Source organism: Leptosomus discolor, chromosome 20 (genome assembly GCF_034619465.1).
Source record: "Leptosomus discolor isolate bLepDis1 chromosome 20, bLepDis1.hap2, whole genome shotgun sequence".
NCBI lineage: Eukaryota > Metazoa > Chordata > Aves > Leptosomiformes > Leptosomidae > Leptosomus > Leptosomus discolor.
In genome coordinates, this window is record NC_141410.1 from 10697766 (window position 1) to 10710221 (window position 12456).

At 51.0% G+C, this 12456-nt stretch overlaps 2 protein-coding genes across 2 annotated transcripts; one reads left to right on the top strand and one right to left on the bottom strand.

The window, feature by feature from the left end:
• The first annotated feature begins 235 nt into the window (after positions 1-235).
• On the top strand, positions 236-4495 carry DFFB (DNA fragmentation factor subunit beta). The gene is made up of 7 exons (XM_086476111.1): positions 236-349; positions 420-546; positions 677-865; positions 1510-1589; positions 1756-1926; positions 2840-2940; positions 3417-4495. Exons 1-7 carry the CDS (start codon positions 236-238, stop codon positions 3631-3633), a joined length of 999 nt encoding a protein of 332 aa, XP_086332237.1. The 3' UTR covers positions 3634-4495.
• Positions 4496-5330: 835 nt separating this feature from the next.
• Positions 5331-8692, bottom strand: C20H1orf174 (chromosome 20 C1orf174 homolog). Its single transcript, XM_086476045.1, has 4 exons — positions 8312-8692; positions 8124-8270; positions 7309-7806; positions 5331-6516 (listed from the first exon to the last, which is right to left on the bottom strand). Exons 1-4 carry the CDS (start codon positions 8690-8692, stop codon positions 6406-6408), a joined length of 1137 nt encoding a protein of 378 aa, XP_086332171.1. The 3' UTR covers positions 5331-6405.
• Between the last annotated feature and the right edge of the window lie 3764 nt (positions 8693-12456).

The following is a 12456-nucleotide window of genomic DNA, read 5'->3' on the forward strand; positions in this document are numbered from 1 at the left end:
CCCTAGTAGGGGGGCGGCCCGGCGGGGAGCTCGGGGGAGGCTGGCCCGGGCGGGAGGGAGAGGAGGGAGGGGAGGGAGGCGAGGGGGAGCGGCGGGCCCCGGGCCCCACTTGCCTCACTGCGGCCCCACCGCCGGCTCTCATGGCAACGCCGCGCCCACCGCGGCGCATGCGCGCCCGCCCGATCCGCCCGCCGGGGCGCATGCGTGGCTGGGCGGCGGGAAGGCGGCCGTGGCCATGGCGGAGGCGCTGAGGGCGTTCCGGCTCCGCGGGTGCGGCAGCCCGCAGAAGTTCGGGGTGGCGGCCGGGAGCCTGCGGGGGCTGCTGCGGAAGGGCTGCCGGCTGCTGCAGGTGCGGGCCGGGGCCTGAGGCGCGGGGCCGGGGCCCGACCCGGCCGGTCTCTCACCCGCCCGGGGGGCAGCTTCCCTTGCCAGGCAGCCGCCTCTGCCTCTACGAGGACGGGACGGAGCTGACCGAGAGCTACTTCCGCGCCCTGCCGCCGCAGACGGAGCTGGTGCTGCTGGGCCCCGGAGAGACCTGGCGGGGCTGTGAGTGCGCTGGGGATGGGCGGGCGGGAGGGGATCGCGGTGTGGGGAACAACCGGCGGCGGCCGTAGGGCAGCGGCCGGGCGCGGACGCGGCTCCTCAGCCGGCGCCTCCTCGCCCGCGCGAGCCGCAGGTGCCAGCGACATCGAGCGGTTCCTGGGGGCCTTCTGCGACCAGAGAGACGCCGTGGTGGAGGCGGCAAGGAAGCTGCTGAGCGACGAGCGGGCCCCAGGGAGGCAGAAGCTGCTGGTGGATCTCATCCACAACCTGAACGAAAACATCCTGGCCGAGGGCAAGGAGGAGGACGAGAAATGGTTTGAAGGTACGTCTGCTCGGAGGAGTCACGTCTGTCAATTTTACTGTTCTTAAGGAAAAGTAGTTTAAAAACCGGGGAGTCCTTCTGGCTGGTGTGATTTGGTACCTGCTCAGGGATTAGTTATCACTTACGTCAGCATGCGGTTTGAGGTTTCTTTAAAACAGATGCATCTTTACTATCAGAAAACGGTAAAAACCAATGTTTCCTATTGCTTTATCCATGATCTTTCTGGAATACATCCTCCCCCTTAACACAGGTCCACATGTACAGTCTTTTTTAACAGTTTGCACATATCAGCCAGCTAACTTTGCTTTATGTATTCTTTATACTTTGCAAGTTTCTCCTCCCATTCTCAAGCCATTGTGGCAGTTCTTCCTGAAAAAATCAGTTTTCTTTTCACAATCTCCTAGTGTTCTGTGTATGCACATTAACAGGAAATGTTTAACAATTGTAATATCAGCTACTGCTCTCAAACCAGATGCCCTGCGTGGTCCTTCAGTGCTAAGAGCAGAGTAGTCTCGAACCAGTAAAATGGGAAAGAAAAAGAAATCTGTGCATAGGGGGTTTGTGAAAAGAAGGGATAAATACCCAGCCAGGCGGAAGCACGGCTCTAAAAGTACTAAGTTACAACACAGTCTAACTCCCCTTAGGTCTAGAGTCTCGTTTTAAGAACAAGTCAAGCTACATGCGGTACAGTTGTGAAAGCAGAATACGAAGCTACATGAAAGAGGTAAAAGTTTCTGTTGAAGTAACTCATTTTCAAGCTGCTAGTACAAGTCATTCTGTGACCACATGTGTGTAAGATGCTTTTACAGCGCAACATAGTGATTGCAGAGAAGAGCCTCAGGCTGCTACAGGCACCAAGGCATGATTTGCCTTTCTTTTTCCCCCTCTAGGTTAGTAGTTTTATGTCAAATGTTCATCCTACGGCAAGAGACGCATATAAACGGATAATTGACCTGATGTCAGACAAACTGAAGTCTGTGAAATACAACGGGTGCTACTTTGACAGGAGGGAGGAGGAGGCGGTCCGCCTGTGCACTGCGGAGGGCTGGTTCTCCTGCCAGGTGAGCTCAGCCCTCTGGTCCCAACAAGCAGCGGCCTGCGACTTGCAGCCACGTCAGGGAATGGACGCGGTTCCTCGGAAGCTGGCGTAGGGGCAGCATCAGGTTCGGTGGGGTGACGTTGTCATGGCGTGCGTGACCTGTCTGGGGCCGTTACAGCGGGCGGAGGGGCCGCGCTGGGGTGAGGGCTGGCACTCCTTTTGTGGGCGGAGGGTCACCATCACGACAAACTTATCTGCACCGCTGCAGAGAAGCCGGCACTTGTGTATTGCAGCGCTGGGAAGCACGGGGGGTGGCTCCTCCTGACGTGCTTCAGAGTTACATCCAAAACTCAGCATCTTTCTATCCTTTTTCTGCAAAGTCGTGATCTTTAACATATTTTAACATAAGCGTGCATGTTATGCCCGCTATTAATTTTGACATTTACAATGGTTGGTCCACCCTGTTGACTAACTTTACTAATATTCCTATACTAATATAATCATTGGTTATTTTACTGATCAAAATCTGATATGCAAATCAGGATGGGGAGGATGTGGGAGTCTTCACAGCAACATTCCTTTGTTTCTGTGGTTTCATCACGTAAGATAAGAGAACTAGCTGAGCATGTACAATTTCACCCCTCATACCTGTCTGCCTGCCTCCCCGTTCTGTGTTCTGTACAATTTCACAACCCGCAGCAGCTCTGGCTTTGGCCATTTTCGTAAGGCATCTGCTGTCTCTGAGCATCAGTGAGGTTTTGTGTATTTCTTACCATAATGTAAATTGGTAATTAACATAAAATGGAATCAGGAAAGAATTAAATACAAGACGTTAGTTGTTCATTAAAAGCAATTAATTATCAATGAAAAGTAATTATCTATTCCAAATTCAGACCTGATGATAACACTTCCATCGCGGCCGTCCTGTGTTACAGGGCCCCTTCGACAGAGCCGACTGCCCATGTAAGCATTCCATCAACCCCTACAGTAACCGGGAAAGCAGAATCCTCTTCGGGACCTGGAACCTCGACCACATGTAGGTACAAAGCGTTAATCCAAACGTGCTGCTTCGTGCCCTTCACCTGAGGCAGGGGGGTTGTTACCCCCGAGCTGTGCCGTTGGCCCCGCTGTGGATAGTGATCAGAGGGGCCTGGGTGCTGCAGCTGCTTCTGTAACACAAAACCCTGGGGACAGGTTATGCTGCTGTCTCTCATCAGCTGCTTCGCTTCTGTTCAGATGGGCTTTGGGTGGAAACACACCCCTCCGCCCCACGCTGGCCTGTCTGAAGTCTCCTCCCCCGCACAAGCCCTCAGACCCGTTTTCAGGCACCGCGCCCTTGTGAAGCAAACGGGATTTGCTGAACTAATTTCCTCAGGGGGGAAAAAAAAAATCATAAACCTAGTTATGGTGAAAGAATTCAAATTCTGCCTGGTTCTAAAAGGAAGATGGAAACTTGACTATTATGAAACAAATTTTTGATGACAATACTGTTTTCTCTTTTGTGTGCTGAAGAATAGAGAAGAAACGTGCTGTTGTGCCAGAACTGGCAGAAGCTGTCAAAACACGAGATGGAAGAGAAGTGAACTGGGAATACTTCTATCAGCTGCTGTTTACCGTGGATAATTTGAAACTTGTACATATTGCTTGCCACAAGAAAACCAATCATAATCTCAGCTGTGACAAAACTAAAATTTACAGAAGAAGGAAGCAAAACCACGCGATTTCATAGTGCTATCTCTGGAAGTGACTTCTGCTTTTTTAAAAATCATGTCACGTGGAGCCCTTTTTAAATAGCTCTACTATCTTAAACAAAAATAAAGAGTCCCTGGCAAAAGAGACTTGCTAAGTAATTCAGCTGCAGTCTCACAGCGCACACATTCGTACCATGCCTGATTCTGCTCTCCCGCCTCCTCACGGAGGACGAGCCTGCCTTAGCCCACACTGTGGAAAGGGTGATAAAAATACAGCTGGGAGTCAGTGTGACAATGAGGCCAGAGGCTGGCGCTGATGGCGCCCGACCGTCTCTTCCGTGCCATCACAAGCGTAGGCCCGCAACTCGGTGTGCAGAAATGAACCTTGGCCAGAACATTTCTTAAACTCTCACCTGAGGGGACTTGCAGATTCGTGTTTCTCTGAACATGAAGCCAAGCAAAGAATACTTGAGGGTAATTATTTGCCCTGTGCCTTTTCCCAGTAGACAGCCACTGTATTTCAGGTGTGCCAAAGGGCGATGCAGCGGCGGAGCCGCTGGCTGCTCTGTACCAAACCACCTGCCCTCCACGTCCATCTGCTGCTGCTTTAGGTGTGCGTCTCCTGAAGGAAGAGCAGGCCACGGCTGCTTTTACCGCCTTTGTCAGCTTTCCCATTGATTTCCCTCTCCTTTCAAACGGTTTCTGCCTCTTTAGCTGGAGTTGGCTTGCAGCAGTATGAGCAACATTACTGCACAATCCTGCTGACCTGCTGCCTTGGGGAGTATTTTGTAAAAAAACTTCCTACCTCAGGTAACAAAACACAAATAGACCAATTCTTGATTTTTTTTTTTTTTTTTTTTTTTTAAATATCAGCTGATCGCAACTGAATTTTTAGGGACTGTCACTGTAAATGATGTGAATTTTTTTGTAATAAAAAAATTACCACCATCTTTCTGTGTGTGTACGCGGAGGCAGAGGTGCACGAGTGGTTATTCGGGGGCCGTACAGCGTGGCCAAGAGGGGCTGGAAAGGCTGAGCGCGGGAAATGCGTTTGTCAAGGGAGCACGAGCTGCCCAAGTGCTGTGTGAGCAGCACTGCCCGTCTGCGGAGGGGAGCTCTGCTCTCCCCGGGTCACCGGGCCCCTTTCTCAGCCAGGCACTCCCAGCTGCTCTGAGCCTCGGTCCAGCGTCCTGCTTTGCTTTAAACAACAAACTCAATCCCCCTCCCTGAAAAGCAAGGGCAGTTCAGACACGGGGTTTCTCATACCAATGCAGAGTCGATCCAGACGGCCGTACTGGCCACGCACCAGTAACCACGATGGAAGCGCACGGGACGCTGTTCGGGCGCTGGGGAAGGCGTCACAGCTGAGATCCCGATGCCGAGCACGACGTCACCTGCACGGCACGCTTCCTGCCAACGGGAAATCACCGTTTCGCACAGCGCTGAGACCAAAACCAGCGTCTGTGTGTGAAGACGTATTTGCTAGAAAGAGGCGGCAGCAAATGCGGCATTGAAGGGAAGCTGGGAGAGCTCCTTCGAGATGGAGTTGTGCTGAAAACCATGAATAAGCTATTAAAAAATTAGATTTTTCTGTGTGACAGAGTTGGAGTGAAAAGGGGCCAAGAAATATCGTTGACAGAAACAATGCGTCAGCTGGAGTGGAAATGTGAATAAATTAACATGTCATGCATATGCAATTTGTGCGGCTTACAACTTCTGAATGTTTAACAGGCTATAGCTGTAGAAATTAATATTTATTTAAACCATTTGCTGATAACATTTTCTCTGTATTTTTAGAAGTGTACAAGAAACTATTTATAACAGTAAAGATCTGGAAGCTTATTGCATACTCACACTTTCCAAGAAGTATTATCATAAACATGGGGTGAGTGAACAGTTCCTGAACCATCCGAGGTTGCTCATGATTTTCTAAAACAGCAGGCCAAAATAAGAAATTTGGTGGACTGACCCACATCGGTAGCAGTCAATACTCGTTCATCCACTGAGTCTGACACTGACAGATTTTATTCCTCCTCTGTCACCCCCAGTGTATTTGTTTATGGAACCCCAGTCACAACCCTTGGAAGCCGAGTGAAAGCGCTGCGCGGGCTGCACTGCACAACTGCTGCGAGCGGCCGCGCTGGCGGCTGGGCTGGCGGAGCGGGAGGCAGTCGGCTCCATGTGGGGGTGTCCAGAGAACTGACACGCAGTAAAAACCCACTCAGCTTCCAGCGACAAACACCGCTGAACCCACACCGACGTCCACGCCTTCCGTTTCGCAGCAGAACTGCGTTTTGGAGGGTTAACTGGTTCTGGCTCAGGTGTAAACAGCACTACACAACTTACACAAGAGGGGCCAGCGTCCCTCTTCGTGCTGGGCAGTCAGCTGGCTGCATTACTAACGACGCCACAATGGCGGATGTCGCCCAATTAACAGAAAAAAGACCTTGTTCTAAGGTGTTTTTCTTGGCTGTTTTTTAAAAAGGAGTGAGAACAAATGTTCACCCTAGGCAGGGGCTAATTTATAAAAAAGCAATGAGAACTTCTATCTTCCCTGAGGGTTTTTTCCCTAAATATTAGTGGTAAAATGATAAACTACAAGTTACTTCCAAATTACTGAAAATTCAGTCAATCTTTGCCCCAGATAACCGTGGGAGAATACTGTTATCTGCCAATTCCAGAAAAACAAACTACCAGTTCTCTCCCTGAGAAAAGGCAAACGCAGACACCTTATGTTAGTGACACAGCCAACCATCGTTACGTGGTTCCAAAGAAAAAGAAAAAAGGTTCGATCTGTTTACGGTTTGTCGTTAGGCAACATCCTCTTCCTCCTCCTCCTCATCTTCCTTTGCAATGAAATGCAGCTTTCTGAATTCTCGCCTGCTCATCAGTGTCCTCGGGAGTGGAACTGCTGGGAGATCCTTTAAGAAAAAGATAAAATCATTAAGGAAAGTGTTGAGGCAAACGGCAGACCTCCTGCCTCCAACAGTTCACGTACCTCCCTGTCGGATACAGGAGGCACCAACACACACCTCCTCCCTTGGAGGCGGTGGCACAGGCGCCTCGGCAGAGCAGAGGCGCTTTCAGGGGAGCTTGCCTCCACCAGCCACGGTTCAGACACGGTCAGCAGGAGGGCTGGCATTCCTCCGGCAGGCTCGAGAGGGATTCGGAGAGGGTGAAGTGCCCCACAAATGAATCCTCACCGCTGCCGCGAAATACCAACCATGACTCCTCATGGAACACCGAGGAGGAGGCGGCATCGCTTGCCCAAGGTTATGCGGTGTTAAAGGCAGACCTGGGATTCGGATTTAAAGCTCGGGCCTTTGGTCAGCCCAAAAGCAGAGGTGGCCAGAAACCAGTTTCCATTCCAAAGAATTACAATAACCACTATAAAGAACCAATGACCAGTGGAAAACTATTTTCACAATAACTCTGAGTCTCTATAATGCAGCTACATATGTCTTTATGAGTAAAAATATCTATCTCATGGAATTGAACTAAACAATCTAAGCAAGAAAGATTTTACATCTGGAATTAATTTAGCTGGGCAATTAATTTCCTCTCTGATGGAGACAATTCTCTCTCGGCAACAGGGATATGACTCCAGATATCTACCAACACCAGTCCAGTTTGCCTACAGTTAGGGGGTTGGCCTACTTTTGTTTGAAGACGCAAGACTGAAGTGAAACAGAACCGAGCCTGTCACCGCGTACCTGTATGAACTCGACATCTCCAAAGAACCGGTCCACTGGCATTGGCTGGTTGCTGTCTTCATTCAAGAAAGCACTGCTGTCTAGTTGCATCGGCTTCTTCGGAACTTCTGCATCCTCCAAGCTAGACCCCTCTAAAAGTACACTCCCACAGCTGCTCTCCTCTTCACTGCAGACAGGATTATGCGGATTTTCATCACTGGCCATTTTTGATGGAGCACTGCTTGGTTTCACTGCGCATGGCTCGAGAGAAACATTATGTTCCTTTTCCTGTTTCTCTTGGTTGGTGTCTGGAATGCTTTCATCTTTCTTCTGTTGAGTTATATTGCAGTACCCTGGATCTTCTGAACGTCGACCCCTATCAGATGTTTTGGACGTTTCCCCCGATGCAGCAAGGTTTGCACTTCCACATGTAAGTCCTTCTAGTTCTGATTTTACTAGACTGTTTTTTTCACATTTTAGCCTCTTTGAGGGTCTGTCAGCTCCTTTGCTTGAAGAACACTGTCAGAAAAAAAATGAAGACCCTAAAGCCTACTTGAAATAAAGAAAAATTAAATCACTGTATGCCTTTAGTTGCAAAACTGATGTGGAACCAAAGGGCTCCACATCCAAAGCTGCATCGCTAAGAAAAAAATAGTAGAAAACGGCCATGAAAAGAAGAAAAGAGGAGCAGACAGCTTACACTGAACCACAACGTACATCCCGTCACCAGCGGAAAGCTCCTTCTCAACGCACGAACGAGCACCGTACGTGGCTAATCACCACTTTCGTATTTTCTTAGGGATGCTGTAGCTGGCCATCAACGTAGCAGGACGGACTGCCGCCCGGTACGGCCGTGTCCCCCGCCTGCTAGCGGCGCGGCACGGCAGCTCACACCCACCCCGGCCTCGGAGCAGCAATGGCTCCCGCACCCGGCCCTGCAGCGCCCAAACGTGCCCCTGCGCTGCATTTTTGCACACAGGCCCCTAACAAAGTGGCGGGAAGGCAGGAAAGGCGAAGAATTTACGTAAATTCTCCAGGTAACTCCCTCATGGTGACGCTGTTCGTAGCCGTTAATAATCAGCTGCACCCCCCCACCGCCGCCACACGGCCGGCCCGCGGCCCTCTCCCCCAGCCCCGTCCCTCCTACCAGGCTCGGCGTCCGGAGGCCGCCCCGCGCCGGCGGCGCTTCCTCCGCGGGCTGAGCAGTGGCCGTTGCCGGGCGCCCGCCCTCCACGGACCCCTTCGCACAGCGCCCGGGAGGCCGCTGTCGCTGCCGCCGCCCCGGGAGCGCCGGACCGCGGGTCTCCGTGCGGCTCCGGCCCCGGGCTCCGGCCGCCACCCGCGACCGCCGCGCCGGGCCGCCCGCCGCCATCTTGGGGAGGGCGCGGGAGCCCGCGCTCGCCATCTTGTGGAGCGTTTCCCTTCAGGGGCAGCCGGGCCGGCGGGCGGCTTGTCCGGGCCCGGACGGCGGGCGAAGGGAGGCCTCGTCTCCCTTCCCTGGGCGGGGAGCCCGCCGCAAGCAGGGCAGCCAGCCCGGGCCCCTCACACAGGCCCGGACCCTGCCTTGGCCCACCGGCAGCGTTACGCTAAAATAAGCGTTAGCAAAATGAAAACGGGAGCTTGGCGTCCAGGTCTCCCGAGGGGCTGCTGCCTGGGGAAAACGAACAAACCAATTCTGCCCGATTGCTGTATAGGTTATGAACGTTTCAGATCTTTTGGTTCCCATTGTGTCTTCATTCTGGAGCAATGCTTGCTCCTGTTAATAAGATGTGCAGTCGGGGAGTTATTATTCAGATATGCCTCTCAGTTCGTTTCCACAGTCCTCGGGGAACAAATTATGTCAGTAACTCAAATCCCTCTTTAACTTCAAGGGCTCTGACGATAGCAGATGAATTTCTGTATAGCAAAGCAGCCCGACACCTAGATTTAAGTATGTAATTATCTTCACTTATTTTATCGGGGGAGGCGAGATAGCACGCTTGTCCATTTTGAGAAATTGTAGGTACTGCGTGCCCTGATGGTCCGCCGCGATGGAGCCCAGGGGCTTTATCCATCACGTTAAACTACAGCTCTTTCTTCTGTTAATTCAGTGCTTTGAGGACGCTGTGGGGATTTTCATAATTCTGTCTGGCTGAGGGCACAGGAGCTTGTTTCTTTATAGCACCTTTAATGTTCTTGCTCCTTGCAGAGCCATACCACAGGTCTCAGCGGTTTGGGGATATTACCTGTGCTCCTCAATCCAGCTTCACTGATAAAATGCTTGTCCGTTCATCCTGGCCTCAAAAAACACGAGCAACCATTTAAATCGCAGAAGTAAGTGGCAAGAATGTACCTATGGGAATATTCAAGTAAGACATTTTTTCTCAAAAGCATGAAGTCTCCCAGTTAAACTGCGGAGGTTTGGAGACATGCCTGATACGTTGTTCTGCAATTTCTCTCCGTGCTCGGGAGTCCTTCTGCGCTTTGTTCTCTGGCTGAGATAATTCATATTCTCCTCCAAAAGCTTCTCGACTTGCTCCACTCTCTCACAGTGTTGTTGCTTGCAGCCACGGAATACAGATGATTGTTTTTATTAGGCAGTGAAAACTTACACTGTCTCGTAAACAGAAGAGAACTAGAACTGTCTGAAGAACAGCATTTCTGCAGCTGGAAAACTCGGTGGTTGTTTTAATTTCCCCAACGAACTGAAAATAGTTAGAAAAATTTAATGTTGAAAATTTTAATAAATACTTTTCACGATACTATGTGCTTTTCATTCTTTACGCTGCTTTGTAAAATTGATGTGTACATTCAAGGGCAGGGGGGGCCTCAGCCCTAAGCAGCCTCGTCTGCTTCGGGGACCAGCACGTGGGGGTAGAGAACCACAACTGCAGCGCCTGAAGCGTGCGGGGTGACCTTGGGCGCTTTCAGGGGACAAAGCACCTTAGGCGGACGAAGCCAGGACGCCAGGGCTTCCTTGCAGAACTCTTGTATTAGGGACGCCACCTTCCCCCCTCTAACCGCATTATTTTGTGGGAAGGTGGTGGCAATTTCACAGATGTTGCGTTTTCTGCGATATGACTGATCCCTCTCTGAGGAAACAGCTGCCACGTAGCGCAGAGAGCACCCCGGGAGAGGCAAGCGAGAACGCAGATCCCCTCTGAGATGAGTCCACATCTTCACAGCAGGCAGTGTCTCCTGAGTGACTTGAAAGGCTACGCAGGGACTGCCAACAGCCAAGCAGCCCTTAAAGAGAATCAGAGCAGCACAAACTGTTTACATTAAATCCACATTTCCACATAAAAGAGGACTTATTTTCAACAATATTAAAAAGTGGTTTTTATTAGAATCTGTTGCCTAAGCAGGCAGGGAAAAAAAAAAAAAAAAAGATTTTGTGAGCTCCTCATTTTTATGAAAGCTGCTGGCGGGTATAAAGCAGCAGCTGATGAGCTTATTGAGCAGGAAGGGAGGTTCAGGCTGTGAAACTCGATGTGTAAATTAGCTTCTTGCAGCACTTGTCTCTGCGCCTGTCACTTGCACCAGTGTCCCTGTCTGTTATAATCCTCCCAGTTCGTTTGGCTAAACATTAGTGACATGCTAGGGACAGCAGCCAAAAAAACCGTTGCCTGTAAACATGCTGGCTGTTAACTGTTGAATGCGAGGTCTAGCAAACTAAGGAGTCATCCAGCGGGAGCACTGGCTGGTCTTTTCCTGCTACAGGAAAGTTATTTTTAGTTAAGGTGGCTGAATTCTTCTTTCTCAGCAGCACCTGGGGAGGATCCGCTGCCTAATAACTGGCTCAGGGAGCCTAGACCACACTGCGGCATCCTTCCTCCCCGCAGCCTCCTCTGCCTCCTCAGCAGAGCAGCGCCAGCGGTACGAATTAGTCTTTCACTCAACATTTGAAGAGACAACTTTTTAGCTGTTGTTCTCTCCTGTCAAACAGTGCTGTCATGCCAATGAGGTAATGACAGCAAACTGCCGATTTTGGGCTCCCAGAGGTGGTGTCTCCTGGGTGAATTTCTGATGAGTTGATACCCCAGCTAGAAGCGAAACCTTCGAGGGGTCTGCAACCCTGAACGCTGCTGTCTTGAGGACCTTTGCACCACTCAGATTGAATCAGATCTTCATTTTCATTACTGAGGAGTATTCACACCAGGAACTAGAGAGCCCTGACACAGAAATAACAGAGAATTTATGATACATAATGAAAGTTTATACTTGCTGTGTGAGAAATCTCTTTTCGAGTCTTACTTTGGATTTCTTGCTAGGATCTTGTCAAGGACCAAATGTGGAAAGCCAGTATCTGAGGAAATTAATGAACACCACCAAGTGGAGTACGTAGGCTTCGCCAGAAAGACCGAGGAGTAAAACTGTGAAGTTCACTAATGAAAAACCTTAAGGGGCATCTGAGAAAGAGAGAACACGGAGAGCCCATCTCACGCTGGGTAGCTGTAATACTTGTCTGACTGAGGAGCTGTGTGGCACGGACCTCCCCGCGACGGCTGCCACTGGAGGTGCCGGACCCCTGCCCAGGTCCTGCTGCCGGCAGTCGGATCCTCCCCGCTGCGGATGCCCATACCCAGTTTTTGTAACGATCTCTGGCATTTACAGGGCAAATCCTTTCCAAAGCACTCTGCGAACACTAACCCATGAATTCAGGACAGCGGCTTTGCCCAAGGTTTCCTGCCCTTCCAAAGCCCTGGGTCGCTTTGAGCAGTGATGATTGTTAATAACTTTCACAAAACACAAGTAAATCTCGCCCAGCACAGAGCGTCCCACTGAGCCCAAACCGTTACCTTTGCTCCAGGAATCTGGTTACTCGCGCTGTGGCGACTTCACCTTGCTGGTGAAAAGCAAGAGCTGACAGAAACCTTTTCCTGACTTAATTTAACAGTTGCTTTGGCTGCGGTCATGCAAACAAGCGTTCTCTTCCCACCGCTTTCTTCTTTTTCATATCGTTTTGCTCCAGGGATTATGGTTTAATTTACAGACTTCGTAGTCGCTTTAACTTTGCTCCCCCTCCGGCTACTCCCGGCAGCCGAGCTGGGCGCCGGGCACCGGAGCCGCAGCCGCTCGGTGTAACGGGCTGCCCGACGCTGGGGGTCAGTGTCAGACCGGCGATGCGGCGCTTTGCGAGGCTGTCGTGGTCCGTGGCGACCACATCACCGCACGGGGGCCGTGGCAGGG

Excerpts from the sequence above, each read along its gene's own strand:
- DFFB (XM_086476111.1), top strand. The coding sequence starts at position 236 with ATGGCGGAGGCGCTGAGGGCGTTCCGGCTCCGCGGGTGCGGCAGCCCG. Across the intron at positions 866-1,509 it reads GGACGAGAAATGGTTTGAAG|GTCTAGAGTCTCGTTTTAAG; the intron begins GTACGTCTGCTC and ends AACTCCCCTTAG. Across the intron at positions 1,590-1,755 it reads TACGAAGCTACATGAAAGAG|GTTAGTAGTTTTATGTCAAA; the intron begins GTAAAAGTTTCT and ends TTCCCCCTCTAG.
- C20H1orf174 (XM_086476045.1), bottom strand. The coding sequence starts at position 8,692 with ATGGCGAGCGCGGGCTCCCGCGCCCTCCCCAAGATGGCGGCGGGCGGC. Across the intron at positions 8,271-8,311 it reads GAGTTACCTGGAGAATTTAC|GGGCCTGTGTGCAAAAATGC; the intron begins GTAAATTCTTCG and ends CCACTTTGTTAG. Across the intron at positions 7,807-8,123 it reads CACGGCCGTACCGGGCGGCA|TGTTCTTCAAGCAAAGGAGC; the intron begins GTCCGTCCTGCT and ends TTTTTCTGACAG.